The following is a 26,964-nucleotide window of genomic DNA, read 5'->3' on the forward strand; positions in this document are numbered from 1 at the left end:
TTTACCGAAAAAACCAAAGAGTATGAACCCTTGCAGTCACGAAAGCTTCAATCTAGAATTTGTGACGATGTGTGACGAGCGGGGGGGGGGGGGAATTTTAGAAATGTGACGTCACATCAAAATGCGCAACTTTAAATAAATATAGACAACACGTTTTACTTAATTAAATATACTTTTTAATAAATATTTTCACCTACAACATCAGGGTGCAGCGGCACATTAAATACGCACTACAATGACAATAGTTTAAAGCGATTTGAAGCATGTTTTATATTTGGGGGGGGGGGGAGAGAGCTTTGTGACGTCATATTTGAAGGGGGGTCTGACTTTTTGTGACGCCATGTGACGAGGGGGGGGAGGTCAAAAATCGTCCAAAATCGCGTGACGTCATTTATGGACGGCCCCTTTTTATCAAAGTTAGTACAAAAAATGTTACTCAATAGATATACTTAGGTAACTATTCGTACGGCGATTTAATAAGATGTATTTATCCTGGATGAATCCGATGAGCTGAAAAGTTATTTTTCACAGATGTCCAGTAGGGGCTGGTCAGAAAGTTACAACACAAAAGCACGATGGGAGTGCAAAATATAACAAAGGTAAACAAATCACTTGAAAATAATATTCAAATAAAATTACAATAACCTTTTTTTTATCTCAGCAGGTACTTTTTAATGGATTTGTTACTGAATAGCTACACTTAGGTAACGAGTCATACAATTGAAAAACTTTGTCATCAGACAATTTGTTAACTATCTTTTCTGCCCGTCGATGGACTGGTGGAAATTGCAATAAATCAGAAACATTCAATAGGAAAATTGTTCACCATCCGCTCCCCACGGATGACGTCACCTCTCTCTCCGCGTGGATGACGTCACCACTCACATCCTATGGGTGACTCCACCCGCTCCTCACTCGCTCACTATAGGTGACGTCACCTCTCTCTCCGCGTGGGTGACGTCACCACTCACAACTCCGTGGGTGACTCCACTCTCTCCCCACTCGCTCACTATAGGTGACGTCACCTCTCTCTCTGCGTGGGTGACGTCACCACTCACAACTCCGTGGGTGACTCCACCCGCTCCGCACTCGCTCACTATAGGTGACGTCACCTCTCTCCGCGTGGGTGACGTCACCACTCAACCCCGTGGTGACTCCACCCGCTCCCCACTCGCTCACTATAGGTGACGTCACCTCTCTCTCCGAGTGGGTGACGTCACCACTCACAACTCCGTGGGTGACTCCACCCGCTCCCCACTCGCTCACTACAGGTGACGTCACTTCTCTCTCCGCGTGGATGACGTCACCACTGACATCCTATGGGCGTGACACCGCTCTCCACTCGCTCTGCGTGCGTGACGTCCCCACTCGCTCCCTATAATGACGTCACCACCCGCCCCCTATCGGTGACGTCAACACTTGCTCTTACCCGTGGATGTGACGTCATCGCAACAAGTCAAAACAGTGGCGCTGGTGTGGGAGCAGCCGGCGCTGGTCTGTCGGGGTTGGTGTTAGGGGTAGTGGAGGAGGAGGAGGAGGCGGTGGAAGGAAACTGGTTGCTCGTCGTGGCGGCGTCAGCGACTGTGAGTTGCAAGAGACGACGTCGACTCAATATGCCAAAGACAACCGCGGGGCCCGGATACAGGACTGCGATTTGCATTTAGGGCCTACAGCAAATCTCACCTAGAGTGCGCAACATCTAAGAAGCTCGGCAAACATTGAGGTTGCGATTGTGCTGTGCTGGATGACAACCGTGTCGTGGCAGCTGGTCATCGGCTGCTGCGAGGTTACGTTGGGCAGCAGAGGGCAGTGCAGTGAAGTTTCATTGCAGTGTGGTATGATGTGCAAGAGCACTGACCAGCCTGATGTATGATCGAATAACATTTACGACCCGCACGACATGGAGAGGTTCTCACCCAGCAGTGGTTTGACATTTAATGTCATGAGAAGTCTTCTGGCCAGTGAGAGTGTGAAAACGACTAAGTTAATTGTAGGTGACGATGAAATGTCACAGTCCATGCTGGACAAATTGGGGCTCCAGTTTGGCGATATTGGGTTACGTCTAACATGCTGGTGGTCAATGTGATTTAACAGTGGTATCAACGTGGCAGTGACTTTGTATTGATATGTTCTGAGTGTGTACGGTCATTTGTAATTTGTGCATAAAATTACGACATCCCCTTGGTGGTCAGTGTGTTTACGTTTAGGACTATCCTGATCGATTTCCATAGTTGTCTAACTCCAATGTACCAGGCCTTTGTGGCACACGTCTCATCCAGTAATTTGGAGGCAATGTTTTGTAGATTTTACTTGGATGTGAAACTTCCAAACCGCATGAGTTTTGAGGTGGTTGGAAGGCTATAGAACAGCATTTGGGGAAAATGAACTCGTTTTCCCGCATTCAATTGGATATTATTTAGGTAAAATAAGTAAAAAAAAACATTATCTCCCGAATACAAAGTGCTCTCAAAAATAATTTTCCAAACATCTGAATGTAGAACCCTCCTGAAAAAGTATTCTCGATGAGGCTTTCCTGGGAAGGCAAATGACAGTCAATTATTTCACTACATCGAACCTTTTGGTATGTTAAAGACTCATCATCCTTCCCCAATATGATAAGTACATGTGATGCAAAACCTGCTTAGAATTATTCAGCAAAGAAGAAAATTTACACAAATTAATTACGCTAATGATCCAATACATTTTCTGAGAACTACACATCAGTAGTATTCAGCAACCTGTTGTTTCACATTGCCATTAAATAACAACTGTAATTGCTGAAACTGTACAACTTAAAATTTTACATGAATGCGTTTAGTATTTTACACTACTAGATTATGGCTACAGATTTTTTTTCTTTCCCCCACCTTGTTTTACAGAGCCATGGAGTCCCCAGAGATGGTGTTCACACTTGCCTACCTCCTTTTTTGTGTATGCTTCTTGCTAACCCCCACGGAGTTCCGCTCGGCGGGAATCACGGTGCAAGGGCTCTTCTCGGGGTGGCTGGGTAGTGAGGATCTCGACTTTGTGCGCTACCATACACGGCGCACCACCACCACCATGGTTGTGCATGCCCTCCTGCCTCTTGGTATGCGTGAGCGCAGCTTGCTCGTGTTGTAAATCAACTGATCTTGCTGTTTTTGTGACTGTGACATGTTGGTGTTTTTATATGAAATTTATAGGTTGTAGGTTAAGGTTTTACTAAATATATGGTCATATTATAGAGCATTGGTTCCCAACCTTTCTGGATTTGCAGACCACTGTCATCCCTTAAACATTTTTCGCAGACTACTATGCACCAATAGCATATCTTTAGAAATTATAACCAATCTAAATCATAGTATCTGTTTTCATTCCACGGACCACTTACCAAAGCCTTGCAAGACCACCCGTGGTCAGGTTAGAAACCACAGGTTTGGGCGATACCAGTTTGGGATGCATAATTAACATAGCTAGCTATTTTATTTACATGTGGTTTTGCCTGATATTTGTAATTATTAATACAACTGTTTGAATTGGTAATATTTATAAGATGTTAAAATAACCAATGCCAAGTAGGCGCTGTTCATTAAATAAGATAAAGCTCTTATGTTACATGTAAAATAGTGCTATGGGAATTTTTTGTTAAAAGTGTATGTGAATCCAATAAACTATTTTCTGATAAAAAATGAAAACTAAACAAATTTTTATGTTTTCACTGCTATCTAGGTTACTACATCGGAATGGGCTTCACTGTACCAAAAGCACAACTATTTTACTTCCACAAGGCCAGTGACAGCTGGAGGATGTACCTGCTCGTCTCCCTCATCGTGCCTGCTTGCTTGGGCACGCTGGGATATTTTTGGTCACGGAATGGCTGGGGAAACCATCCACTTGCACGGGCGCTTGCCCGCCATGTTTCCTCTTCCATGAGTTGGCGCACTGCTGCTGTGTCGCTTAACACAGAGTTCCGACGCATTGACAAGTTTGCTACGGGTCCTCCGGAGGCAAGAGTCATTGTCACAGATTCTTGGGTGGTGAAGGTAAAAGCTCATTGCTCTTGAATAAAAACTGAACTCTGAATTTTAAAAATACATAAATTACTTAATGTACATGATATACATCGGACCAGTGTGGTGTTTATCATGTGTGGCTGCAGGTGACTCCTTACAAAGTGAACGTGGCTCAGCAGCGCGATATACACCTGACGTTGACCGAGTCACGACAGCACTCGCTGTCGCCTGAAACAAGTTCTGCCATTCAGTTCCTCACCATACGCGTGGTCAGCATCACCCCAGGCGTGCCAGCTTTCGATATTAGGTGAGAAGACCCAAGAGGCAGAGCTTCCTCTTCATTCTCTTTGACAGATGTTCCCATGAATTGCCACAAAAAATTATACCGCTTATGTTCTTCATTTTAAACTAAAAACTAGTGATTTCATGATTCACCTCCCAATAATTTGATAAATTGTTGCAATTCGGTGGTGTTTCGATTCAATAATATATATTTTTTAGCAAGTTGAATGTAGTGGCTACTTGTCTCTGCAGATGGCATGTAAAACCATTATATAAAATATACAAATAAAAATACTGGTTATTATGTAGGTTCTATGTGGTTTAGAATTACAGATTACATCGTTTCATCCCTACCAAAACATTTGAATGTTATTTGAACTGCATTATCTTATATTTCTAAATGCGGTCAAACTCAATTTATCTGTGACAATTTTCCGTGAATTCGTTTCTCAGAATCGCTTAAAATGAGTTGTCTCTTCCAAATATCCAGAGGGCATGGCCATCCAAATATTAGTGGTCCAGACCATGATTAAACAGAGTTATATGGCAAATACTTACAGTTATTCGGGGTTAGAACCATAGATACATGGAGTTATTCAGCAAAATTCTTCCAAATATCCGGGATTAATCGGGGTTAAGTGGCTGAAGAGAGCTTAGGACCACCTCCTGCTGCCAAATCAAGTATGAATGCAAATGCTGATGCAGTGCTATTTGCAATGCATTGCTGAGGTGCTAGTCAGGGTCCCTCCCTTCCCATACACATGTCGTGTTTGGGGAAATACTGTAGGACTTGCCTTCAGAGGCATGCAACGAATGATTGCGCCCTTGTTCTGATGGAAACTTCGTCACAAAATGCTTGGTTATCCATGGTTAATCCCACCCCCCCCATACCTCCCCCACCTCCCGTTGGAACCCTGGATATTTGGAACAGGGGTACCTATTCCCCTGTTTACCCCAGCTACACGGAGTTTGCTTTCTCTCTATGGCCACCGTTTGGCACCACTAGGTGTCACTAAGAAAGCAGTTATAATCGGAAGCACTTTAAACTGGGCCAGCAGCTTCAGAAATCGTGATGCATATCATAAACAAATTATTAACCGCAAGATGTTTCCCACAACATTCTCTCTTAGGGGTTTTAACTGCAGTATCCTATTAGGGAGTAATTTTCTTTCACAATAGATGTGGCTTTGATATTTTTTGGCAAATTGGCATGTTACTCAAGTAAAGAAAAAGAGGACAATCTATTCTAGATTTGAAAAGAGGACAATCTATTCATAATCAACGTTTTTGGGTTAGATCGCGTTATTTATAAATGTGTCGTAACCCTCCACCACCCGACACGGCTAGTCAGCAAAAAAAAAGTGTCACATTGACAAAAGACAAATAGTTCACTGCTTTAGCCCACCGGTGTGTTTAAGCGTGAAACCACAACATTTACAATTTTTTGAGTACAACGTTTCGCTGGTAATTGCATTCAGTATCATCGGGCAATTCGCCAGAATCTATGTAATGTGATAATATGTTTTATGTAATATTTAGATTTTCTATATATGTCATTCACTAGCGTACTTGAAGTGTATAAAAGACGATACAGTAATGTTTTCACTGGCCTGCAAACAACATGATGTGTTTGAGATATTGCGATTTGATTATCTCAGGATTGCTTCATATTTTTTTCCCACAAGTTCAAATTTTCCACTGCCAGTGATTTTTTTCACGAGATATTGGCAAAGGGACGTGTTTCATCAACATGTGAATAAATAGTTAACGTAAAGTAAATAATCTGAAGAGCAATACAACCAAAGTGCCATCTGTTTTTTAAACAGTTTAGCATCATAATTACCATTTAAAAGCTGTCCTGATTGATCCTTCTCCTTTCCTCTTATGTTATTTTTTAATGTCTTTAAAGGCAGTAAATTGTTTGCAGGACAGTATATAGATAATGTTTTTTTATTTGTAATTCAATTTTCTCCCATTTACTTTATCAACAGTGTTTTTAAACACATTGTCTAAATGACATTACGTGTGCTGTATTGGGATAATTTAACTATTTATATGCAGTGAACATTGACTTATTCCTGAATAAATCATGAATATAACTAATAAAGCAACGTGCATTCCTGAAATTGCTAACTGAACTATATTTGGGATCCTACTGTGACTGTAATCATACCCATCATGAAGCAGCAGGGTTTCGGTTTTCCCCAATGAATAGTGCCATATTTATTTCAAGTAATATTATGAATATTTTAACGGCTAAAGCAGACTGCTTGTTGTCATACTTTCCAAATATGAATGGGATGTTAAATGTTTTAATTAAGACGTACAGCCATTTATCATCCCACTACTGGGTGAAGGTCTTCACACACCACATGGATTATGGGGTTTGTTTGATCATACTTCACCTCACTGGTCATTGCAGGTTTGTAAAGTGGGGAGGCTGCAAGACCGGTGTAGATATCAGTCACCACTGATGGTAGCCATGGCCAGGAATTGAACTCAGTCCAGCTGGTTCATCATCCAATGTGGATATCTGCCCTTAAGCATAAAATATGTATCGTTAAATTACATAGGCTATGTTGTGAGCAGCAGAGGGCAGCACATTAGATCTATGTCCTGGACATCTGTGAAAAGAGCCTTCATAGCTCATTGGACTTCTCCAGGATAAGTACAGATTCTGATTGTTGTACTGTTTCAATCTTCTGTGTTTATATGCTCCCTACCATCACCAACCTGCAGTGACCAGTGTGACGAAATGTGGTCACATAACATTCACAACCTGCACCATGTGGGGAGACCTTAATTAAGTAGTCAATTGACAAAATCGCTACCTGAAAGTAACAAAGGTATGTTAAGTTTTTGGTAACATGATTTATTAACCTGCATAAGAGTGGGACAAAAAGCATACTGTATACTATAAACAAATGTGCAAAATGACCGGGTGGCAGGTTGAACTCGACAGAGTATGGAGAACTGCGAGAGAAGTTGCATGCCCCAATACGCAATGCTCGCAACGTGGTCATCCACCAAACGCTCAGCGACCTCTTCCTGGAGGCTTTTAAGACTCAAGTGGAGCTCAATGACTGCTACTACATGCCAGTCGGACAGCCGCAGGTACACCCCGAACTCAATACTGAACCACACAATATTGCGCCTCTGCAGCCTTGGTCACGAGAGTGCTTAACAAGCAAACTATAAAATCTTGATTTAAAGCTTTCGTGACTGCAGGGATTCATATTCTTGGTTCTTTTGGTAAAGTCACGTAGAAGGGAAATAATAAAATAATATTAATATAAAACAATAAAAATTCTCACGACGTTTCGACTGCAACACAAGCAATCATCATCAGGTGTGAAATCCACAGAAAGATTTCACACCTGTTTTATATAAATATTATTTTATTATTTCCCTTCTACGTGACTTTACTGAAAGAACCAAGAATAAGAAAACTATTTCCAATTTAGCAATTACAGTACTGTGCTCAGCTGTTGTGTGTAATTCTGTTCACGTAACATTTTTTTATATGACAAAAAATAAATGATGCTTTATTTCTGAATGTTTAGCTCAATCACTCACCTTTGTTATAACAGCTATTCTGTAACAGGCCTACTTGAATTATGGAGAAACCGTTGGTGTTTTGTCTAAAACATTTTTCTGAGAGATTTGTAGACATGAATGGGCATAGAAAAATTTTGTTTTCATGCAAAAGTAGCTCAGCAGCTTCATGAATACCAACATCATAAAGCAAACATTACATAGTTCAATTGACATCTATAGTCTGTCCTGTGCTGGTGTTGAAATGCATTTTAATGCTTAACACCTCATAGAAAACAAATGGAAGTAGTCTGAAATTCAGTGCATTCTCTTTTTAATAATTTATATTTAATTATAATATTATGTACAACATAAAACTTCATGCATCACAACAATGTGCATTCAAGGATTGGCACGTGTGACCTTGAGGGCCCCTTTTATGATTTAAAATCTATAAGCTTTTCAAATAGAGTATTGGTCATGGAGTGGGGTTCATGTAAATGCAAAATTTACTCAAAGCCAGTGTGACCAATTAAGAATTGAAATACATGAAAAGGTTTAAATTCTAACAGTATATGATAACCAATGAACTGAAAACGTTTCCTAAAGTTAACTTATGCTAATGTATGAAAATACAAAACTGTATAAACATGACATCTTAAATTAAAAAAATACCTCTATATTCAGCAGGTATGGGTGGAGAACACAACACTATAAACCGGGTGACCTTGGTTTGATTTCAAGCTATGACTAACATCAGTGACAAGTAGTGACATCTTATCCACTTCTGCTCCCCCCCCTTCACAAACCTGTGCTAACAAGCAGGAAGTATGGTCAAACAAGCCCCATGAACGACATACTGGGGAGGCATTCATCCAGCAGTAAATTGGCACACAGACCTGTTTATTATTGTATTTACAATCAATGTAAGACAATAATAGTGAATATCTTGGGGTGCAATTTGGCAGTTTTCACGTGATTTCGAAATAAAATAATATGCCCATTAACATAATTGTTATTCCATTTCATAAAGTGTTTATCAGCTAGTCAACATCAAGCGTTGTGCATGACAGTGTGCATTTCAAATGTTTATATATTTAAACAAAAAATTGGTAAATTAATGAGCTGTGCACCATCTCATCAATTAAAATGCTTTCAGAATCATTTGAATTCTGAATTGCCATTATATTTGTAGCTATTGCAATACAATTTTATTGAAATATTTCCAAGAAAAGTAAATTCGTGTTTTTGCAGCATACCCCAGCAATAACCATGTAAAACAAGCCCATGTTGATGTTAATTATGGTTAGCTGCAGCGCTACTGACCTTGTTTATGTACAATATTTTTTGCATTCATGCCTGGGAGTTCAAAGCTGTGTTTTTGTTCAGCTATATAAAAACAAAACAAGTCTTCCAACATAACCAATTTAACAACGTTAGTATGTGCCGAAAAGCCAATAGATGTATCAGCAGTGGCATCTTATCTCCACCAACTTCAATGGGCTGTCATCCCAGAGGAGAAAATGGATTTTGAATGGATTTAGTTGTCCTGTTTTTCTATCAAGCTGCCTCTCCTCAAGGGGATGTAGGGAAATGTATATGGTTGGCTCGACACGGCGACAGACTAATTTGTAGATCGGATCGCCCATGTCTGACCCGAGTCGGTGACAGCGGCGATCAGCTTACCTGCCCTTCATTGGCCACACAAAACAGCGTTGTGTGCCGCCTCCATACTAACGGTCAGCGACGGTACCTTCCATATGAGTGCGGCCGTTGTTGTGACCAGGCGGTCAGCACTGCTGTGCATCTCCCCTTAATAATAAATACAAAAACATTCCAGGAGTAGCAGACAACACTTGGCACAGAACAAAACACAAAAGGTGGCCCTGTCCGATGGGTATGGGTTCTTGTGTATGCCTGCTGACCCATGAGGGTTGAGCAGAGTTCAGGTTGCCTCGTGGGAATTACCATGGCTATTATTTCTGGCCAAGCTCAAACTCAAAAAGTCTAACAATACCTTTCCTCCCAAGCCAAGCCATAAAATAAGACAAAGCACCATATTTCATTAATGTTGACAATTAATATGCTGTGCACATAATATTGTCCATATGCTAAGTATGTTCTTTGGGTAATTTTGTCCGTGAGATGTAAAGACACATTAGTGTCAGCCAGTGTTAAAAAAAAAATCTTGGTCATTAATTATTAGAAAATTCTGAATACATGGCTGGGACAGTAATGTGCAATGACAATACTTGGCATAGGCAGGGTGATATATTCTCACAAACATTTGAAGTGGCTCGCGAAGCTTGCTGCAGGCAAACAAGTGACGCAGGTGCACTCGCATGCACACCCAAACTCACGCAATGGCTCCAAGATCACACGCATGCAAAGGACTGAATAAACAATCCCTTATTTTCCCAATAGTATCTGTAAGCAGCATGTTTAAATGTCAAAATGTATCTTTCGCATATGTTACAATTCGTGAAGAAAAACACAGCCCTAAACATCACTGATTTTCTCAAAGAAGGAATCCTATTTTGTGCACAGGCCTGATGTGCATTTTATCAACGCTTATCCACATAAATCTGCTTTCTTCACTCGTCTAGGAGACAGAGCCATGCATCGGATGCATGCAGGTGCCAGCCACCGTGAAGCTGCACAAACAGTGCGATGGGAACGCCGAGGGAGAGTGTCAGACTTGCTTCTGCCGTCCCATGTGGTGCCTCACGTGCATGGGCAAGTGGTTTGCCAGCCGGCAGGACCAGCAGCACCCGGAGGTGTGGCTCTCGAGCCGAGCGCCCTGCCCCACGTGCCGCGCCAGGTTCTGCATCCTTGACGTGGCTCTCGTACGATAACCGCACGCTTGTAAACGTTTGGTCCAGTGTTATTTTGAGCATCTCGGGCACAAATGTTTCCGGATCTTAAATGCAATTGATGGATTTTTTTTATATTTTGAAAATTGAAAACACTGACCCCAACCCCCTCTTCCTACTTCGAGGAAAATAAAAATGCAAAAAAAAGTTTAAAAGATCTCTTGTACATTTCTTGGACAAAGTGGGTGAAAATGTAAAGCATCCATCTGGCTTTGTTAAACGTTTACTTTGTTTAAAAATAAATAAATCAGTCTACGTTTACTAATACTGTCTTGCTGTCCTTACAATCGTCATTATTTTACATTGTGCAATGCCCAATCTCGGTCTATTCACATGCTGGCAGTTATCTTAAGCTACTTTTAAACAACGAGTAGTTTTTATGTATTCTATAACAGTATATACCAATTAGGTTACTTTATAATTGGAACATTTTCGGTGCAAGTGCTTATTTGGAAAAGTTTACTTAAATTATACTTGGTTGGCGTGACCGTGACCTCCAACTAATCCAGTTTAGGTCATAGGCAAGACTTATGTAAACACCAATGCATCAAGGGCAGTCAAAATTGAATGTCTTCATAGTTGCAACTGTTTGCCTCAAATATCGTGACACCTCAGGTTTGAATTTGTACATTCCCATTGCAAATAGGCACATAAGCGTATTGGAGGTACACCTGTGCACGGTATGTATATTTAAAAAAATTCGCAGTAATTTTTTTGATCCCACGATTTGCACAACCCCGGAAAATCTTGTGGGGCATGTCAAAATCAGTTCTCGTGATGTCAAAGCAGTCGGAAGACGAATGTTATAAGCAACTGAACACGAAGCTTCACAGTCTGTTACCGTATAGCACCCAGCCTGATGACGATTGGCTCCATGTTTCAAAGGCAGATTTTCCTCGTGCCTTAGATTTGGTTGGACGGAATACTTTCTTGGCGGACTGTGGCATCAAAACATTTTTAAATCCTTTATATTAAGTTCGCTTGCTTGCTTACGACCGTGCAAATCTTTCGGTCGTTTTTTAACCCACTTCCCGTGATCCAATCGAGCTGACATTTTCCACACAGACTCGTTGTGCGTGACAATTAATTTTCGTGAACATTTTTTTCCAAAATTTTACACTGTTTAGGGAAAAATAAATAAATATTTATTTACCAATTGCTTAATGCTGGCAGACAATGATCTGACCCATAGGTGGCAGCCATCTCAAGCCAGAGGACGAGAGGACTCTAGCCGCCACGCATATAAAGGATTTAGAGTGAAAAACTTTGTTTTTACGGGTTAATTTTTTACTCATGTCACACGTTCTAACGGGAAAGCAGCTGCTGAATAAACTTCTGATGGGGAGAGTGCAACTCACTCAAGGGCAACAGCGACATCGTCAGACTGTTTTATGAGGCACGGTGTGTTATGCTGCACCGGTGTCTGCCAATACATCCATATAACACAATGGCTGGAAATTTACCAAAAAATAAGTACGGTAAATCATAATTTTCGGTACCGGTCTACCAACTGCTGGATGAAGGCATCCCTCTCTAAGCCATCACCATCCCTCATTGTCTCTGGATGCAGCATTCCATCTGGGTTCCTACCCAGAAGCTGATCTCATCACTCCATCTCTGCGGTGGACACTTTCTCGGGTGTCCCTTTGGCTTCCACGCCATTATTAGTCTTACCCATTGGCCCTCATTCCCATGTAGTGGTGACTTGCTTAATTTGTTGTCAATATGGTGTCTCTTAACTTGCATGTTCTCAAGTACATGTTAGTTTTTCAGTGTAATTTCAAGCATAAACAATCATTCTTCATGCACTCTTTTATTACATTAGGTCCATGTTCACAACCCCCATTAAAGCAGGTTATATACACCTTTGAAATCTTGACTTAAAGCTTTCGTGACTGCAGGAATTTATATTCTTTGGGTCTTTCAGTAAAGTCACGTAGATAGGTTCAAAGAAAATAACAAAAAACTACGACGTTTCGATCACAACACAAGCAGTCGTCATCAGGAAAAGGGGTTAGCTTCTAAAGACAACTGCTTATAAAGGTTTGAAATGGGCGTAGCCCAAATGTCAGCAGCCAATGCCCAATGCAAGTGGTGGGCAGCGACCATGGCGGTGGTGGGCTTTCCACCAATCAAAATTAGGCAACACAAGTCTCCGTCATCAGGTGGGACCGTCACAGCTAGATTTGCTGTATCAAGTGAGGCAGGGATTCCAAGAATGTGGTAGCCAATGAATAGAACGTATTGGGAGGGGGGGGGGGCTAAACGAGAGCACGACGTGGACGTGTTTGTGCGCAAGCCCCTGTTGGTGCACATGATAGAAGAAAATGAAAATGGCCATGTTTTTATTATTATTTTATTTCTATTATTGCTTTTATTAATTTTAATTTCATTTTTTACCTACGTGACTTTACCGAAAAAACTAAGAGTATGAAAAAAATTAGCATGTCAATGCAAGATCGCCGAGCATCCTCCACGGCGAGCATGCCAAGGTGGCTATGTTAATGTAAGAGATTAGCATGTTAATGGAAGATCGTGAAGCAGCAGCCTCGAGGATGACGCGCGAGGTAGCTGTGGTGTTAGTGAAAAAATTAGGCTGTTAATGTAAAAAATCAGAGGGCTGAAAATAACATTGGAAGGTGGTAGGTTGGGAACATCACAGCCAGTTATGACTTCAACTGGATTTCTGTTTGTACCCATCTTCTCGACGAAGGTACTTTGCAAAACCACTGGCTATCAACAAAGATTCGTTCATGAAGCCATCCATATATATAGACAGACACAATTTCAACCGAGATGGGTACAAACTGAGCAATCAATGCTTATGGCAGACGAAAAAATAGCTAGTGGAAATTAACCAAGAAATGCTGGAATAACTTAATTAAAGCAGCTGTAATCATATAATAAATTATTTTAAAAAGTACACTAGATAGAGTTACAGTGGTAATACTAATAATGAAAATCATAAAACGAGACATTGGTCAACATTCACTTATAAACATTCATACAAACCAGAGGTATATACTAACCAAATTACAAGGTGTAGTACGATCTTGGTGTACAGCTATACATTTTTATGAAATCAAAGAAAGTTTATATGTGCTTTTTTTTCTAACAAAGAGTATTGTTTGATTATATTATTGTACACCATGTCACCTGGCGTTGCTTCAAAGGAAAATGTGTATGCACCTAAGCAAATAGGAAAATAAGGAACAGCACACATTTACTCAACCTGCGAACACCCTTCACAAACTCGATGCAAACCGACTTCATTGACTTATGATGGCTTTATTTCACTTACAACAGCTTTACAGCACTTGCGCTTGCAGGATTTGCCAGACGACACACTTCCATAATGATGCCAGCACATTAACATTGTCATACATGTCAACACCTATACTTACCATTTTCAGTTTCCTGCAATGGTTAAAACAAATTAACAACTAGAAATGTTATCAAACCATTCTGACAATACGGTGATTTACCATTACCAAATTAACCAAATGTTTATTACCATGCTTTCTTTCCTTTAACAATAATTCAACAAGAATGCCTCCGTTTAAGTGTCAGAAAGCATACAATCTAAGTGAGCAGCTTTACTGAAAAATTCGGAGGTTTTTTATTTCAGTGTTTTGGAAATAAGCATCTTTACTGCAGAGATTTAAACACAATTTTCAAGTTGGTAAGACTCCTAATTACAACTAAAAGTTACAATTTAGTTTGCATGAGGCTTAAGTATTCTTGCATGAGGCAGCACATACCTGTAAAATATCAATACAAGTAACTTAATGACGCATTTTCATCTGTACTACATGTGCAGATTTATTGAAACACCACATGTACCCTTTTGCGATATAAATGCTTACGTCTGGGTTCTCCAACGGGCAGACATGGGCCAGATATGGCTGCGATGGTTGTTGGAGTGGCCCACCAAGACACAGAGATACAAATTTGCAAAATTGAGCATTAAACCAGAGCTTGGGGTGAGAGCTGTCGACGGGATTAAATATTGGTGATATGAACGCAAGATAAACAAGAAGAGAGACCGAGAGAAAATAGGTACAGATAGATTAGTGGTCACATATAAAGACGTTATGATGTTACGACGGGGTGACATCATACCGTCTATCCATGAGACATGTCATGCGACCTGTTAACTTTATTGTGGACCCATTGGGAAATATATTAAAAGTACTCTGCATTACGGAATAAAACTCTAACATGAAGTTCTTCAAGTATGTAAACTATTTTCTAACCATAGAATAAATGTTTTGTACACTTGAACATCGAGCAAAAATGTCCATTCTGAAGAAATAATTAAAATGCTAATTCATATGGACTTGTGGACATGCACGCCCGTTTTACAAATAACAAAAAATGTTCAGAAAATGCATTACATAAATCCAAGAGAAATATATTGTTCATAAAATCTACACGTATAATGTAGATGTTCCTGTTTGATCGTTTAAACTTGGTGTTCATTATAACATTTTGCCACATTGACCTTTGCTCATCTCTCCAGTAGTGTGAATACAAAACAGTGAGGAAGTTTTAGTTGAACATTATACCGTACTTCACCATTTCCAATTTCGGTATCAAGTTGCATTTGTATGCATATACACAGTCATACAGTACTGCCTATGCCTCTAAAAATTTGATTTTGTACCATCATGTGGTAGTTGTCCTTTTATACACTGGGAATTTTTAAGTGATGTGATATTCTTCTTCTAATCTGGCTCTTTCCAGTATAGACACGATCAATTCTCATTCAGGCTGGATTATTAGAGTCCAATTACATTACTATAAACTTTGTGAATCAATCCAATTTACATGAATGCAATAATCATAATTAGGTATGCTACGCATTACAAATGATAGATCTAGCATTTATGTAAGAAAGTGAAATTGCCATGGAATGTGCAAAAGCAAGACATCGTTTTTAATTTAAAATGACATCAGGTGTGATTAAACTGAAATGTTTATTGTGCATATTGGCGAACACTGATCAATACATTTAAAACAAACTAGATCAAATCAAATTTACAATAACATTTACAATAAAATCTACTAAATAGACTATCCAATTACTGACATTTAATCGTAAGAGTCATCAAGTCTTGGAGCACAATAGGGGACATGCACGAGTTCGGTACATGTGAAATCAATACAGCATTCTCTCAGAGGGAGAATGAGGGCAAGTTACTATTTTACCCATTCAAACATTGCAGAAATATGAATATACTTTAAAATTACATTAATTGGGTAAGTATATTCGAGGGTATTCGTAGAGACTTCAATAAACAGCACTTAGGAAACATCATTGGGAGAAACACATGCCACAAAGCAAACCAACTATTCTAATTCTCACCATAATGAAAAGTGAAATCTTCATCTAGTATTTTGTGTACCAGATAATATAAGTATAATATCCATGATACATGTGAAGACAACCTAAATCATTTCGTCTCCATGTTAAAATGTAGCAATTTCATTTTTCGTTTCTTACATGAGCACCCTCTCCTTTATAAAAGACCCCAGTTCCCTGAATGTTTTATGCATCTGACTTCAAACTTAACATTCGTGCATATCTCCTATTAAACATTTTGTGCCATAAAGATGATGTGCTGGTCAGAGAAGCAGAACGTGGAGGTCACACCACAGTGAGGTCGCTCAGAGTCCCTTGTTAAAGTAAACAACGCTGACCCCTGGAGCAGACTCACGAATTTTGGTCTGAAGCTCGGGCTCCAATCTGGTGACATTCATAGAACTGAGGAGAGAAACAACAGGTGACGATGGAATGCAGTCCACAAATATGTACTCTTAAATCATTCGTTTAAGTATTGTTCAAATTACCAGAGGTGAAACGCAGTACTTGACCATAACGGATAGAAATTAATGACCAAGCATGTTTATTGACTGTCGTGCAAGATATTATCTCCTGCATTTGGTATCATGAGAAAGATCGTAAAACAGCATCACTTTCATAACCAATATATACATATATCAGATGTATCTAGTGTGGTCATTTATTTAAATGTTTTTTTTTTAAAGGCAGCATACCTTTTTTGGGGGAAAAGTGCACAGCACAGCGGGGTTGCAAACACCAAGCTGTAGAGGAAAACAAACATGGAGAATATATCTGCACAAGTAAACAGGCCTGCATCATTATTTATATTCGACAGCAAGGAACCCAATGCAGGAAACATTATACCAGGCTATTTTGGAAAGAAAATAGAATGCTCAAATATCAAAAAAGAAAACGCTTACCAAATTCCCACCAGACCAACTTGTATTGGTGCACTCATCCAAGGGTATCTCTGAAATTTACAAAAGTAGGCATATGTTGGAACTGACATGATCTTGTATAGAACATTTATAATAAAACTATGCCATTATAAGTCTGTTTCCAATGTGATATACGAAAGCTGAACAATTACCTTCATAAATGCCCTCTTCTCCAAAGCATTCATAATAAATGGTGGGATGGCTGCAAATAGAAATTTCAAACGTCAGGTGCAAATATATCCTTGTACAATTAATGGAGTTGTGGCACTGATTAGTGCCCTGTGCTATGAATTTAGTGACCTAAATTCGATTCTGCCACAGAAAACAGTCATTAGCTTCCCGCTTCATAAACCCACGCTGACCAGCGTGATGAAGAATGTTCGCCTAACACCCACGATTAATATGGCATGAGGAAGCCTTCATCCAGCAGTGGAATGACAATTACACTGTATATTACATTATACTCCTATGTTCAGTTGCTTAAAGATTCACTTCTCTTTTCATTTGCTAACCATCATCACTTAGCTACACATGCTGGTGAATAAATACCAAATGTATGCGAAGTAAACATTTGAGCACATTAAACCTTAAAGGATGCAGGCTAATATTGTTTCTACAGTGTTTGGTTTAGTGGAAGTACCTTTCAACTCGCAGGTCATTTTTTAAGGTATAATGTTCTCTATGTAATTATTGTGGGTGGATAGTTCACCGAGTTCAAGTGCTAACCAAGCCAAACAACAGCTTTCTCCCTTATGTTTGAACAACAGGATGCAGATAAGACATTAGGACAAACTGAAGAGCCCATGTCGTTACTACCTTCACCAAGACTCAAAATAACATGACATCAACATTGTTAAACATATTAACACTGATTATATTTAAGGAAGTGTATATTTTCTGTTTAATAAACAAGTTTTGCTGCTTCTAACGATTCACAAAACTACGACATCAAGCTAAATAAATAAATAGTGCCACCGTAGTTATTACACTGTGCTATAACCCTATCTAACTCAGTTAAATTCCTAACCAAGGCTAACACCAGTAGTGCGTGATACCTAAACTGGTAATCGGTGCACTTTTACCAAATACTACCCAGCAGCATGCTAAAGTATGGTCAAATAATTACCATGATTGACATGTTGTGGGAAAGCCATTAGTGGATTGACCCAGAGCTGTATATTCAGTAAAATAGTATAATTTTAGCACGTATAAACTAATCATATCAATAACTTACTAAATTTGTCAATACATCACTCTTTCTTTTAATAAATATAAATGTATAATACTGCAATACCTTTAAAATGCATGTTTATATATGATGTATAGCAATGACCTGTAATGTACAAAAACGGGGATGCATCTGCAATGTCCAAATATCCTTACCCATGCCCGGTGCTGCCATTCCGATTCTGGAAACGACCACTTGGGTGATGGCCTGCTGGGCTGCATTTGTGGATTCTCCCAGGCGTTTTCCTTGTTCATCAAACACTGGGATTCCACATTTCAGCTCCCTGGGAACACATGGGCAAATGCCACAGAAAATGCATTGCTACACACTCATACGCACGACTGAGAACACTGCATACATGAACAAGCACTAAAAGCCAACAAGAAACATTTTTGAAATGTAATGACAGGTCCTCAATTGTAAATGTAGTATTTAAACACTGATCTACTGATGAAAAGGGAACATGATTGAATTGTAACGCATGTAAAACATGCAAACAATTCAATGATGATTGAAGGTTTTCGCATCTACCCTTTTAACCTCAGATTTACAACAGATTATACGTACTCTTCTATTGTTGCCAGACCCATGTGTAGCTGAGCTATACTGTATATTTAATCTTTAAAATCATTAAATACACAGTATATGGTAATCCCAATAGGCAGTACAGAAAAGGATAATAGTAAAAAGATAAAGACATACATTTATCAACATTAAATGTTGTACATACCAAAAAAAGTTTTGTTGCTAAAAATCACTTTGAAAGCTGGCTAAATACGTGCCGGGTTGTACAACTAAACTTTGATGGCGTTCTTGAAATATGTGCAGCAGAAGTGACTACAAAATATATCCATTAAAATGGAAAGAGAGCCAGGACAAGATTGCTAAAAAATATATGTTTCATTCATCAATAATGTAAACCACATGCTTCAATAACATTTACATATTAAGCACTTACGCAACATAGTACTGCAATCATAAGAAACCCAACTACACACATGACAGTGTTACACAGAATAGTGTTACTTGATAGCTTACACCCTTCTTTCCCACCCACTTCCAGGAAAATAGGGTCTCTAGGATACAAGGGAGAAACAGTAGGTATGGAAATTAACTACTAGATTTGTAAACAGGGCTGCAAGCGAAACACAGCATGGATTCTAATGCAAGGGATCTCAACCGTTGACCTGCAGGAATCATACAGGGATCCAGTGTCAAGGGTAATGTGGTTATAGAAAATTATTCCAAATATGGATATTTTAATAACTGAAATGGGTTGAGAACACCTGCACGAATGTATACATACAATTAGAACTAAATCGACTATAAGCAACTAAAGGGTTCTATTATCAATTCTATATCCGAGTAATATTGCATGAAACACTTACCAGACAAAAAAGTATGGGGGCTTCATTTAAAAGGGTGAAATGAATAGGAAGACAGTTATTTTAAAAAACAACTTTAAAAAAAATGTTCAAACAGACATTACAGACAATGATTAAAAGCAGTTCAGAACAGGTCTCATGTTATGTTATGTACCTTTGTCTCATGAAGGGTATATTGATGCAATTTGCAGCAGCCACCGCCGCAAAAGGAACAAAGCGCCCAATGAGAGGGCTGACTCTCTAGTAGACAATGGGGACATGTACATCAGATTAACACAATGTAATTATTTTGCCACCAATGTGCAAACAAATGTAAGTCTAAATATCAGCCTTGAATAACAACATTCACAGTCATTTTATATACAAAATATAATTGTTTGCATAAAGATAATAACACATTTGTTACATGTATTTGGAAATAAAGAATAGAAGTCTGTAAACATTTATTTAACACATCCAATTTATTTATGTGTTACCTTGGTGAGGGAGTTGAGGCCCAAAGCTGTGATAACAGCCCCAGAGGTGGCACAAACATAAGCTGTACCAAGTTGGCTGCAAAGCAATACACACAATTAGGATCTAGGATATGATGAAAATTTCAGGCTGAAATCATTCAGGTCATGTTTTTTTATATTTCCTAAAAATGATTTCAATCATGCTTTGTCTCCCCAAGCCGTCATCGTCACTTACAGGTAGACCATGGCTGATGATGAGGCTGTCAGTGTCATAAGTCAAAGAATGAATTTGCAAAGCTCAGAAAGCAGCAGACCTCATGTGTATAAATGGCCCATTAAATAGATTTTTCTCAAGACTTCAACAAAAATATTGTCGAGTTGCTTTATTATTCTTTAGAGAGTAGGGGTCACAGTTTCCCATTTGTTCAACTGTCTCATGACAGTTACATCGATATTTTTTACTCTCATGGCTGGAATTTAGCCAAATTAAATACTAAACCAAACTTAATAAAGATTTTTTTGTGCAGTTATTGATAACTAGGCTGATATCATTAGTTCGCTCAACTTGAAATCCAAGTTAAATAATGGGAGGCGCCCAATATTTGAATCCAGCAGTTACTGGTTCAGCACTGAACTATAAGCTACCTGATCACCTCAAGAAAAATCATTTGAATAAAATAAAAGTTTAACATACATATTTACACATGTATATGGACCTGATACGTATATAAACTTTCCCAAACATTTCAAGTTAACTTTTTACAATAAATTGCAATGCACCGCTGCATAATCTCTGAAGCTATTGTTTTTATATGTAGCTTCAACGCGTAAGAAGTTCAGAAGTTTATTTCCAAAGTAAAACTTACTGAGCTCTACAGCTCTTTTTTCAAGAGACATCAGCAGCAGCCAAATGACAACTCAGCAAGTGTGAGTATAACATATTTTAACACACTTCAATACAATAGCTTTTTAATGAATAACTGAGATTGTTTACCTGACTGTAAGAGGCGCATCTCCACTACGGTTGGTATAGTTGACAATTGCATTAAAAGACTGATTAATCCATTGCCAGAAGAGCACTGCTGGAGTGGATCTGAATAAAAAGAAATCACAGCATCCATCAAACCATAAATGTTCTGTTTGTAAATCTTTCGTGAGTCACATTATCTATCATAACAAAAATGTAACTTAATATTATAGTTGCCGAGTGCATTAAAAGACAGTGAAAACCGCCTAATGAACCTGTTTTTTTAATTATCTATAATGATGGAAATGAACATTGTGCAGTACTAACTTATAAAAAGTCATCATGCAGCCAGTGATGGTCATGTTCATGGGGACTTGTGCCGACATGCGGCCAATCAGCATCATCTTTTCTCCGGTGTCAGGGTGGAAGGCAGAGTCGTAGACATATTTGGCGTTCCAGAGCTCATCTTCCGTCAGGGTTGGGGGTACAACACCCAACCTAGACACAGGCAAAACAGATTTTGATAACATTCTCCACCTTTTATTTTATGGAGAACCATCTGTAAATTAAAATATCTGATAAAAATCCATTTTGTCCCAAAATGCCATAGCTGACGATTCATTTAAGGGGTTACAATAAATGCTAAACGGATATTTAAAACAGATTGGTAATCCTTAATGAGTAATGACCAGAATGCTAAACACATTCATACCTATTATCTATTTCAGCAAATAAAAAACCATTAAAGTTATCTATCCATGACAGCACATCTATATGGAAAAAAAACTGTAAAGATGGTCAAAGGTGGTCATTCAATCACCTTATTGTTAGGAGCTTAGGTAATCAAGAATCTCGATACTACCAGTGATCTATGACATGAGAATTGAGCATTTGCTACAAGACAAATGGTGCCCGTTCCTTTCATTGGATGGACCATCTTGGTCATTCATCATTTGACCCCCAGTAATGGTCATAGTAATATGAATGCTCCTTATATATCACATTCAACTCAAATAAAACTTTAATGAGATAATTTTACTTTTCACACGGATCACTATGAATCATATAAAATGTAAGGCTTTTCTATCATCTTATAAATTATATAATTACCAAATGAAATACAAATATGATTTTACATATGTGGAGGCCTTCATCCAGAAGCAGATTCACAATAGGCTGCAAATTATATTTAGACTTAGAAATAAGCCTTAAGTTTTTATATAAAATTTTAAAAAGTGGTAAATTCATATGGATACAATGCTCTATTCTCATTCTGTAAAATGTTATGGAAACAATAATAAATGTGGCAACATACAATACATATGGTCGTATACAACATATGTGTGTACCTGGAGATGTCGGTTACTTGAAAAACACATTTGCACATCGTATCCTGTATTGCCTGTCAAGTGTTAAGCTTATTTGGGCTCTTTCTTTGACTTTATAGACTTGGCAGACAAAAGTTTTTTTTTTAATCTGGAGTCATATTTGAGGTATTACCTGTCAGACTTGTCAAGATTGTACTCACTGCATGGCTCGTCCATTAATAACAATGGAAAATCTCGATTCAACACATCAATGGTCACAGCCAATAGTCTTTCATTTAAGGGCAATACAGGCAAATATTGTTACAAAATGTGGGGGGAACTGCATTCAATGCTTAAGAATAATACATTGTATCAGTATTATTTGAAATATGTTAGTTGAAATATAGCCAATACATAAGTGTCGACTTGTAATGACCAGCCATTTTGGGAAATTAAAACGTAGCCCAACTCACTTCACACTTTTGGGAACAGCCATCAAACTCACATTTTAACTACAGTAAACTATATTCTTGTAAAGGTTTTAACGTGTTCCCCTAATTAAATACGGCCATTGTAGTTCATATTATGTCTGGTATGCCAATATTTCCTTTATAGCTGCTATTGTATTTGAAATGTAAAGGATATAAGACATGTTTCATAAATAACGTCAAATAACGTGTCGTTAATATTATGCATTCGTCTTATGTTTAAAATAATGTAATTGGCCATACACATTTCCCACCAAATGTGTAACGAGTTTACAAAAAAATGTACTTGCCACATTCCATTTTAACTTACAAGTGTCGAATATTAACTTTCCATCTGATTCAAGTAAATAAATGTATGAGACATTTAATTAAAATCTGAACAGAACAAGCCTTGACATTTTGGTGTAAGCAGGTAACAATACTGCTATATTTGGCATGAACCTTTATTGACCATGGTGAAAAGTTCACAAAGTCAAGTATCACTTTTCACATGTGCGCTGTAATTCAATGAGGTGGTCGAACTTTTTTAAAAAGTCAACACCAGTCTTTAAAGCAGTACTGTAGTATGGCCAAGAAGTGTAATAACGTCTGTGTGAATGCTTTCAAGGAATACATGGTAAGTTAATATGTTTGTGTCTCTTCACAATCACTATTGCTTACAAATCAATGCATTGTGTACACCAGATAATACTATACTTGTTATTTTCTTTGAACCCATCTACGTGACTTTCCCGAAAGACCCAAAGAATATGAATTCCTGCCGTCACGAAAGCTTTAAGTCAAGATTTATACTTGAATTATGTTTATAAATTGTTAAAATTTTAAAAAAATTCACAAGAAAGGATGTAACAATCTGACCTTTGTCAATGCTCTTTTTATACTGAAAAAATGTCGTTCAACCTTCAAAGTTTAACAATTATATTTTCCTAAAAGTTGTAAAATGTACCATGCCTTCCAATGTTAGTAAAATTTTATACAACATGCGCAACCATTTGTCAATACCCTGCCAGATGAAGGCCTCCTCATGCCATATCAGTTATAGGGTTGTTTGACCATATTTCAGCACACTTGGCAATCTTGGTTCGTGAAGGCGAATGAGGGGGAGCAGTACCTGTTATGATATCACTCGGAGTTGACGTTAGCCGTGGCAGGTTATTGCGCAACCACCACACCACCGCTCCCCCTCCCCCATAATCAATATGAATAATCTTAATTTTAATTGGAGAATATGTTTCATGAAAAATCTTAAGTTTTATTATTAACGTTGTAAGATGTTGGGAGTACTAAGAAAGAAAGACTACTTTCACTGTTCTTACTAGCATAAAAACAAGTCCATCCACATACTTGTAATTTTCTATGATGTTGGAAGCTGCATTCAATGTATCATTGGACAGCAGCACGTTACGGGGATCCGTGACTGTGAAGAAATGTTTTGCCCGTCCGGTGAAGGTGCCCTGGTCCCAGCGTGGCTCCTTGATGTTGATATCATTGCGCAAGTTTCCAGACATCTTTGGCCTTTACGACTCCACCTTCTGCTAACATAGAAAAAAACACAGAATTGAAACTTATAAACAACAATGGTAACTAATAACATATAATCACAACTCAACCATATTTTGATTGCGTTTTTACTAAAAATAACAAAAACGTATGTGCATCAAGGAGCTCATAGTTATTGGTGATACATTAAAAAGCTGTCAATAAACTTCCAGCCTGCGTTTGCACTTTGTTCACCGGCTGCTGTTGCAAGTTAGGTCATCCAACGCCTCTGCATCACTGAGCATGTGCAAGCCGAGGACATTGATTTGCCCTTCAAAAGGTCATATGCGACAAGCTGGCTCCACTTAATGGAAAACAAATGTGAAAATGACGTACAACTATTACATGAAAATTGTACAGCATGAAGATGCTTTTACAAATTAAACAATGGCAATACTTATTAGATTATGGTACACATTCCCTTTCTAAAAAAAAACATTTACTATAAAACACTGGATTGTGGACATAGTCGAACTCCACTCGTAGCGATGTTTGGTTTTGTGACTCGCAAATAGTTATATGGTTGTGTTTAGCATGCTGTATATGGCCCTTACAGCTGTGAAACAAAATGCATGTTAAAAATGCACGTTATCTGAAGCTAAAGCTACCGTTGCATAATTTTAAAAACATACCAATCATTAAAACAAAATTAAGGGGAATACAATTATAACTATACATATTATTAAAACCATGCAATGTTTTTGCATAAGTCTATTTGAATGACCAACATGTTACAATGAGTCACAAAGGACAGCAGAGTATGTATGATGCCTGTGAGCTTTCGGATCAGGCTTTTGTATGCATGGCTGCTTTCCGAATTATCTTTAAATAATTTATGCTGCGATGAAACGAAATGCTTGGCCCAGAATACCAAAGGCGTGATATAGTCAAATAAAATCATAAATATCAGTGCATGCTCACGAAATATCCATACAACACAAAGTGGCCATACCGTCAACATACGTTGCATGGCTTATCATTGTCACTCATCTCACAGTGCAACGCAGTCACACATTTAATTTAGGATGGACAAACAATCTAAAGCTCTGTACACTTGACACCGGCACAGTTTGTACAGAGGTTGAATTCCTGACAGAGATGCGTAACGTGTAGAAAAACTATCGTAATGAGTAAAGACACCCAATGAGAATAACAATGGCAACAGACATGCCTTTGCCCTTCTGTATAATAATTCTGTACAAGGTTGTCAGCAAAGCAAAACTCAAGCAATCCTAAATTGCCCTTTCATAGCAACTCGTACAATCACACAATTAATTTCACATGCATTTTTTACGGTAGCATTGTCCGCACTCATTTATGGAGACACATTCGTCGTATTTACACTTGTGGAGCGATTCTCACCAATGACACTTTTGAAGGCGACGTTGACACAAAGCCACTCACTACTGACAGTCGCAGGATACACCCGTCATTAACATCTGCAGAACTATACCTCACCCACTGGACATTTGGCTAACAACAGTTGACAGAGACATTGCAGCAGAATGCAGTGCAGGGAAAAACAACCGCTGCCATGTCTATGCCGCTCGCCTTCACCAACCCTCACTGATCAGTATGCTGATATACTCTTAAGTTTTTTTCGGTTCCACCTGAAGACGGAAGCTTGTGTTGCCTCCGAAACGTCGTGATTTATTATTTTATTTCTATCATTTTCTATTTTTTTTACCTACGTGGCTTTACCGAAAAAACCTAAGAGTATGAATTCTTGCAGTCACGAAAGCTTCAAATCTAGAATGCTGAAGTATGGTCAAATAACTCCTACATGGGGAGGGCTCACATCCAGCAGTACAATACCTAATAGAAGGTCTGTGCATTGACCATTGATATTGGTGGAGCCAAACCCACCACAGACTTCTTCGGTGGCATTTACCAGGCCATCATTTGTGTGAGAGCATTGCAGCAGACTCCACTGTTGTTATTGCACCACGTTCTCCATCACAAACCCGCAGGGGCCCAGCGTCAACTATAGTCACTTGCTTCGTGCTTAGTCTGTTGCCCTTACCACCCCCCGCACCTCCGATGAGCACGTTTGGCTACGTACGGTGCGAAAGAAGTTCGTATACATTCAGCAGATGTACAAACATGCGGTATTGACTGACAAAAGGTGGAGCCACATTCATAATTCGCAAGCCATTTTATAATGCCAGAGCCGACGATCCAGTCCGCCGGGACCCACCACACATTCATGATCTGACACCTGGCTTAGCCCTCTCTCCTATTTCGAACAACTTATATTTTTTTATCTCTCTCACACACACAATGTAAGCAGCGACGTCTGCTTAATTGCAATTTAATTGGTTACATTTTATTATTATTATACAATAAAATCGCGGGGCCTGCGGCCCAGCCCAGAGCGAGTTCTACCCTCCTACACTGCTTCCCTCTTAACCGCTGCTCGCAAACGCTGGCGTGAACATAACAGGCAATAGAATGACTACGGAAATGTATCATGTAAAAGTCGTAGCAATGATTGTTTGCTGTGATCATCACACAACACACTCCACTCACTCATCCACTGCGGCTGCCTCGCTGCTGCTCTACGGGGGGGAGGGGCCGGTGTTGGAACCAGTTGTGGGTTGCGGGAGTCACGTGCCGCGCGAGCCGCGCT

General features: G+C 38.9%; 2 protein-coding genes across 4 annotated transcripts; one reads left to right on the top strand and one right to left on the bottom strand.

The window, feature by feature from the left end:
* Nucleotides 1-1,447: 1,447 nt before the first annotated feature.
* On the top strand, nt 1,448-10,960 carry TMEM129 (transmembrane protein 129, E3 ubiquitin ligase). Of its 2 annotated transcripts, none has more exons than XM_061553069.1 (6): nt 1,448-1,583; nt 2,880-3,088; nt 3,709-4,022; nt 4,139-4,299; nt 7,223-7,388; nt 10,415-10,960. In XM_061553069.1, the coding sequence occupies exons 2-6, from the start codon at nt 2,884-2,886 to the stop codon at nt 10,661-10,663; spliced, it is 1,095 nt and encodes a 364-aa protein (XP_061409053.1). In that variant the 5' UTR covers nt 1,448-1,583; nt 2,880-2,883; the 3' UTR covers nt 10,664-10,960. The 2 variants fall into 2 exon arrangements, with proteins under 2 accessions (XP_061409053.1, XP_061409054.1); XM_061553070.1 differs by lacking the exon at nt 1,448-1,583 and adding an exon at nt 1,705-1,723.
* Nucleotides 10,961-13,953: 2,993 nt separating this feature from the next.
* Nucleotides 13,954-26,930, bottom strand: LOC133343447 (sideroflexin-1-like). 2 transcript variants are annotated; one of them, XM_061553071.1, is made up of 11 exons: nt 26,865-26,930; nt 24,141-24,331; nt 21,329-21,499; nt 21,029-21,127; nt 20,056-20,131; nt 19,734-19,819; nt 18,350-18,477; nt 17,119-17,168; nt 16,949-16,998; nt 16,742-16,789; nt 13,954-16,448 (listed from the first exon to the last, which is right to left on the bottom strand). In XM_061553071.1, exons 2-11 carry the CDS (start codon nt 24,302-24,304, stop codon nt 16,352-16,354), a joined length of 969 nt encoding a protein of 322 aa, XP_061409055.1. In that variant the 5' UTR covers nt 24,305-24,331; nt 26,865-26,930; the 3' UTR covers nt 13,954-16,351. The 2 variants fall into 2 exon arrangements, with proteins under 2 accessions (XP_061409055.1, XP_061409056.1); XM_061553072.1 differs by having other exon boundaries at nt 24,141-24,328; nt 26,865-26,926.
* Nucleotides 26,931-26,964: the final 34 nt, after the last annotated feature.

Source organism: Lethenteron reissneri, chromosome 17 (assembly GCF_015708825.2).
Source record: "Lethenteron reissneri isolate LAM-NWPU_2019-01 chromosome 17, ASM1570882v1, whole genome shotgun sequence".
Classification (NCBI taxonomy): domain Eukaryota; kingdom Metazoa; phylum Chordata; class Hyperoartia; order Petromyzontiformes; family Petromyzontidae; genus Lethenteron; species Lethenteron reissneri.

What these genes read in the sequence shown, in the direction of transcription:
- LOC133343447 (XM_061553071.1), bottom strand. Translation starts at nt 24,304, where the DNA reads ATGTCTGGAAACTTGCGCAATGATATCAACATCAAGGAGCCACGCTGG. An exon ending in AATGGCAGCACCGGGCATGG is followed by an intron (nt 17,169 to 18,349) that starts GTAAGGATATTT and finishes TTCTATTTGCAG; the next exon opens with CCATCCCACCATTTATTATG. An exon ending in GTTGGTCTGGTGGGAATTTG is followed by an intron (nt 16,790 to 16,948) that starts GTAAGCGTTTTC and finishes TTTCCTCTACAG; the next exon opens with CTTGGTGTTTGCAACCCCGC.
- TMEM129 (XM_061553069.1), top strand. Translation starts at nt 2,884, where the DNA reads ATGGAGTCCCCAGAGATGGTGTTCACACTTGCCTACCTCCTTTTTTGT. An exon ending in GTGCCAGCTTTCGATATTAG is followed by an intron (nt 4,300 to 7,222) that starts GTGAGAAGACCC and finishes ACCGGGTGGCAG; the next exon opens with GTTGAACTCGACAGAGTATG. An exon ending in TGCCAGTCGGACAGCCGCAG is followed by an intron (nt 7,389 to 10,414) that starts GTACACCCCGAA and finishes TCACTCGTCTAG; the next exon opens with GAGACAGAGCCATGCATCGG.